Source organism: Myotis daubentonii, chromosome 2, assembly GCF_963259705.1.
Source record: "Myotis daubentonii chromosome 2, mMyoDau2.1, whole genome shotgun sequence".
Taxonomy (NCBI): domain Eukaryota; kingdom Metazoa; phylum Chordata; class Mammalia; order Chiroptera; family Vespertilionidae; genus Myotis; species Myotis daubentonii.
The window spans coordinates 7,109,280-7,115,279 of NC_081841.1; the positions used below are offsets into that span (position 1 = coordinate 7,109,280).

The following is a 6,000-nucleotide window of genomic DNA, read 5'->3' on the forward strand; positions in this document are numbered from 1 at the left end:
CGGGAAACACCCTTCTCGCCGGGTCACCTGCGTCTCTGTTCCTTTCATGAGGTTGCAATCTGTCTCCCAGCCTCCAAAGAGACTGAACACTGAGTCCCCAGTGCCGCGTGGGCCTGCCTTGGTTCTTGCTCTGGAAACGGTGTCGGTGGTGTGAGGGGGACGGGTGGGGAGAGGGAGGAGGGGGCCCCGAGGATTCTCAGTGCTCCACCCCCAGAGCCCCACGGACAATCCCCAAAGCTCTGTCTGTTGAGGAACAACTCACTGACTCGACAAGGTTGACTTGCCAGGGAGACCAGAGCAGGTGGAGGAAGGCATGGGGCCAGGGGAACATTCTATTTGTTTTTCCAAATCCAAAAATGTGAAAAAGCCTGTTTTTCTCTCGTCGTAAACGTTATGACTATTTTTACTCTTTGTAAAACAAAGATCAGCATGTACACAAAGCTGTAAACTAAAAGGCAGCCATCACCTGCGTCCCAAAGCCTCCGCCCGCGCCCTTCCCAGCCTTTCTCGGCTCCTGTGTTGTGCACACATAGGACACGCAGATGCATCGAGGGGACAAAACTGGAGTCCCACTTTCTATGCTGCTTCCTCACCTGCTTCGGCCTCTTTGCTTTTAGCTTTTTATTTTAAAAATAATCTCAGATCTCCAGAAGAGCTGCGAAGACAGTGCCAGGGTTCCCACACACCCTTCCCCGGCTTCCTCCGTGCGTGCGTCTTGCATAACCACCGAGCTTGACCGAAGCGAAGCCATTCACGCGGGGGGAGCACCGACGCCACCCCAGGCTCTATTTGGGTCTCAGCAGTTTCGCACGGACACCCTCCTCTGTTCCGGGATCCGATCCAGGAACCGAAGCTGGCGTGCTTCCTGGGCCCCGGTGGGCCACCTTTGGTACGTCTTGGAGACGGTTCCAGAACCAGGGGAGCAGAGGCCCTGCCCCCCTTTTCCCACGCTCTCTCAAGCCCACACCAGCGTGGAGCCCACCACACCACACCCGTCCGTGGGCCCACCTTTCTGCATCCAAAGGTCAAGTCTGTCCACTCTCCCACTCTATCCTGAGCCACGTCTACCCTGAACCACTGTCCGCCCCGCTGGCTTCTCACCGGCTCTGGCTGCTTCTGTCCTCCTCCCACCTTATCCTTGCCACCCCCACCTCTCCTCTCTGTCCCCTTCCCATCCCGTCCCGTCCCCCATGGCAGGGACACTCCCGCTTCAGACTCTTCCGAGTTCTGACCTATGTATTCCCGCCTGACCGAACTCATCGCCCCCGGGAGCCCCCTCCTTTTCCTGTCTCCCCTTCATAATGCCACCACATCCCCTCCACGCTCCAGCCAGAAAACCAGGAGCCAGCCTGGAGTCTCTCTCCCCTGGGTCCCCCGCCTCCCTGCTTCTGAGCTCCACGGCTCCCACTCCATGCCCCTCACTCAGCCAGGGCCCCCGCCTCAGTGACCCCCAACTGCTCTTCCCATGGGCTCTTAGCCAGCCCCCAGAGCCCTTCAAATAAAGAACCAAATCCTCACCATGGCTCAGGAGGGCCTGCCAGGTGCCTCCCTGGTCCCACATCTGATCTCTCCTCCTCTCTCCCTCCCTCTGCCACGGTGACACTCGTGGATTTTATCCTAAATGTAATGGAACAACTGGGGAGTCGGGCACCGAGAAGTGACATTACCTGATTCAGGCTCTGGTTCCTTCCTGCGCCTGAATGTGCCTGATCTGACTATTCCTCTGGTGATGGACAATTCGGAGAGCGGGAGATATTTATATTTGTTAATCCTCACCCGAGGATATTTTTTTCTTTGATTTTTTAAAAGAGAGTGGAAGGGAGGGAAAGAGAGAGAGAGAGAAAGAAACACCGATTGGTTGCCTTTGATCCCCACATGCGCCCCTGGAGCCGGGGATAAAACCTGCAATCCAGCCAGGTACATGCCCTTGACCAAGAATCGAACCCGTGACTGTTCAGTGAGCGGGCTGTCACTCTAACCACTGGGCAACACCAGCAGGGCGAGAGGAATATATTTTTATTGATTTCAGAGAGGAAGGGAGAGGGAGAGAGAGAAACATCAATGATGAGAGAGAATCATTGATTGGCTGCCTCCTGCTCGCCCCACACTGGGGATCGAACCTGCAACTTGGGCATGTGCCCCTGACCGGGAATCGAACCGTGACCTCCTGGTTCATAGGTTGACGCTCAACCACTGAGCCACGCCAGCCGGGCGAGGGGAATATTTTTAATGACGGAGGATGAACACCGCTGAAGCCCCTAACATTCCAGAGAGCACTGGGCCCGTGTGCCAGCCTTCCTACCAGCACAGCCTGGCGGGCCGGCCTCACAGTCCCCATCTGTAAAATGGGCGCCTTCGCACCTACAGGCAGGACTGATTCCATGGGAACCTGAGTGCCTCCTGGGGGGCTGGCACTGCAACAAGGTGGGAATGAGCCGCCGGGGAGGCGATACTGACAGCTCTGGGCTGTGCCTGTTGCTAAGCCATCTCACTGAGCCCTCAGAGGCCTTCTGGAGGCCCTCAGCCCCACTGGGAGGGCCCAGGAAGCAGCCTGGTGGGGGTGCTTGGCCACCCCGCTCACGCAGCCTCCCCCAGCCTCCCCTATCGCCATCCTCACTGCCAGGCTCTGGGCTGCACCACACCGTCCGCAGTGCTGGGGGCCCTGGTGGTCTGGAGTGCCATGGTTGCCACACTCTTTTGAGAGCAGGGCGTCATTTCCACCAAAGCAAGCGGGGCATGGAGACCCGGGACATGGGAGGGAGCCGTGTCAGGGCCTGGCCAGAGTGCCTGAGGGCACCTCAGCACAATGGGGCCACCGCCCAATCGACAGATGGGAAAACCGAGTCTCAAGGTCACACCCTGAGTCAGGGGCAGGCAAGAAGCAAGCCCCAGTCTCCTCTGCCTCCAGGGCTGAGTCAGCGGGGTCGCACCGGGCCCTGCTCTCGGGGCTGACAGGGCTGGCATCGAGGCACCTCACCCTCACACACTCAACAGGCCTGTGCCAAGCCCCCTCTGGCACGCACAGGCTGTCCTTTCTCTCCCCTAACAAACCGGGTCATTTACTCAGTCGCTACTGTTGCTTATTAATGGTCTCGCTCGGCTAGAAAGTCCGCTTCCTCAGCCCAGGATCCAGCCCGTACTGTGTGCCAGGGACCTAGCACAGTGCCGGGCAGAATGGGCTGGAGAACAGCGCCCCCTCCTGGTCATGGTTGCACACCCAGCCCAGAGTCCTCCACGGAAGTGCAGGGACAAGTCCAAGCTTGGTTCTGCCCATCACTGACACCTTCTGACCCCAAACTCCCCTCTCAGCATTCCTGGCCCCCTTCCCCCGAGTGCGAGCCGTGAGTGCCAATCTCTCTAGAAACCCCAAACCCGAATGGCCTCCCAGTCCAGAATGCCTCCCTCTGCAGTGACCCTCCCATCAGCACCCACCCCTCCCAGGCTGGTGGCCTCCACGCTGCTCTCCCTGCCTCCGCTCTTGGACCCTCTGCACAGCTTTCAGGTCCCCTTCTGAGTGCCCTCCCTTGCTCTCAAGCCTTCCATGGCTCCCCAGTACCAACTCCCTAGCTTGACAAACAAGACTCTGTCACATATGAATCACCCTCCTTCCAGACTCGCCTCCCAGACCACCCCCAATTGGGCTGCTCGCCCCTCCAGGGATGTGCCTGCCCTCTGTGACCTCTGGACTTTTGCACCCCGTGTCCCCCACGCAGCACACCCTTCCTGGTAACACTGCCGTCTACCAGGACCCAGCACAGAGCTGCACCTTCAGGAAGCCTTCAGGGCTGGCCCTCTGCCTCCCAGGCCCCCACAGGAAGCCCACCCTCATCTCTGCATCTCCTCACCCCAGTGCCAAGCACAGGGCAGGCCGGCAGGACCCTAGCAGACAAAGATGGCGGCAGGAGGCCTGGGCAGCCTCTTCCTGCACTGGGTCGGCTTGGCCACCACCAGTCCAGCCCTGAACCTCCTCCAAACCCCCAGCAGGGCAGCCAGACTACAGGGCAAAAGAGCGGGCCCTCCCGCCCTCCGCAGGCTGCTGCCCAGGGGCAGCTCCGTGCCCACCTGGGCTGGGCTTGGGCCCTCCTGCCACATCACAGACGCCTGTGCCACACCCAGGCGGGGTGCGGGGACAGGGGGGCACTGGAGGGGGTGGAGGGGGCAGGAGAGAGTGGGGTGGAGAAGGAAAGAGGAGACAGAGTTGGGGACCACCCTGTTCAAACCTCCTCTGCCCCCACCCTCCCCTCCCACCCCGGCCTGAGAGAGGGAAGAGAGAACAATGGCCTCGATGCCCCGCTCCCCGGAGCAAAGGGAATCCCTGGAGAAAGAGGGGTGTCACCGCCCCCTCACCCCCCTCTTCCAGTGAGCAGTGGCAATGCGGGGGGGGGGGCGGCGTGAAGGCGCGAGCCCACCCTCCCTCCATCATCTCCAGGGCGCCCTTTGACAGGGACAACTGACAGTATCTTTGGAAGCTGAGCTCTGGAAACTCTCCCACCCCCAGCCGAAGCCCCACCCTGGGCCCCGCCGCCCGGGCGCCCCTCACCCGCGCAGCACTGGGACCTCCAGATCTTCCCCAGCAGCAGGATCATGGCCAGGAGGTGGCTCAGATCGCCGAGGATGCGGAACACGTTCATGGCGCGGCGCGCCCGGCCCGCTCCCGCGCGCAGCCGACTCCGGGAAACTTTCTGGCGGGCGAGGCGGCTGCCACGTCCCCGGCGGCCCTCGGTCCCGCGCGCCGTCCGCCTCCGCAGCCGCCCGGCCCGGCCCGCTCCGCAGCGCGCTCTGCCGGCCGGTGACGTGGCCGGGCCGCCGCCCGGGAGCCAGGAAGCGCCGCCGCCCGACGTCCCGCCCCCGGCCCGGCCCCGAGCCTGGGCTCCCGCGGGCGGGGCGGCCCGGCCGGCCTGGGGGCTTCCGCTCTGGGCCCACGAGGGCTCCGCGCCGCCGAGCCCGGGCTCCGCCTTCCCAGAACCCGGGGGCCGCCAGGAGGTGACCGTGGGCAGGCCGGGGGCCCCTCGTGACCCCGGGGCCAGGAGCGAGAGGGTAGAGGGGATGGTGCACGCGGGCAGGCTAAAGAGCCATCTCGGATGGTGGTTTAAGGCAATTTGAATTTATTTAAGGGAAAGGGGCTGGGGGATGGGACCTCCAGAGGGAGGGCTGGCCAGCACCGGGCCAAGGGGACATGGGGTGGATGATGGCCCCGCCAGGAGCACGAGTCCATCCTTAGGTGCAGTCACTGGCCGGAAGCCCTTGTCGCCTGCGGTCTGGGGGCTGAGCTGGGCTGGGGATGGGGTGGATGCAAGTGTGCGATCAGGTGTCTTCAGCATAGTTTCCATTCCTTATATGGTCTGACTCCTGGCGTCCAGCAAGTTCTTCCTGCTCCTGGTTCTCCTGTGGCCGGAAACGCACAAAGGGCCTGAGGACTGTGTTGCTCTCCAGCCCTAACACGAAGCTTCACTCCAGTGCTGGCCGGAGCCTCGCGGTTGGAGGCACCCCATCCGTTGTGACCCACGGCTTTGTTGTCCACACCCTGGGTTGCACACCTCCTCCTTGGGCCTGGTGGGGTGAGGAGCCTGCCACCCTCCATGTTTATTTGAGTAGCCACCTTGACCTGACCCGTTGCGGGGGGAACAGTGGTATCTAACGGCTCTTAGGTTTGGAGTCAGGTTGACCTCACTAATGTTTCCTTCTTGGTATGACAAGCTGTAGCACAGCAGCGCAGGCCAGAAGAGACTCCAGGGGCTGGGGGCTGTTGGCCAGAGAGCTGGGAGGCAAGAAGGGGGCGTGGGGAAGGACCACAGGTGGGCAGCAGTCCTCCCAGTGCTGTGTGGCCTGAGCAGGTCAGCCACCCTCTCTGGGCCTTGGTCTCTGCCTCTGTAGGAGTGAACCACCTGGGCCAAGGGGCCTTACCACACACCCCTTTCCCTTCTCCCCCTGGAGGCCTTCATCTCTCCCTAAATTACTCGCCTCCCACCCCACTCCTGCTACCCATGACCCTTCATGGCC

General features: G+C 62.0%; 1 protein-coding gene across 2 annotated transcripts in view; it reads right to left on the reverse strand.

Moving 5' to 3' along the window:
- Positions 1-4,806, reverse strand: part of KDELR3 (KDEL endoplasmic reticulum protein retention receptor 3) — a 15,530-nt gene extending 10,724 nt beyond the window's left edge. The window contains exon 1 of one of the 2 annotated variants that reach the window (XM_059681550.1): positions 4,541-4,806. In XM_059681550.1, the coding sequence (XP_059537533.1) occupies positions 4,541-4,631 (91 nt within the window). In that variant the 5' untranslated portion in view covers positions 4,632-4,806. The remainder of the gene's footprint in view (positions 1-4,540) is intronic. The other variant, XM_059681549.1, reaches the window with a different exon arrangement.
- Positions 4,807-6,000: the final 1,194 nt, after the last annotated feature.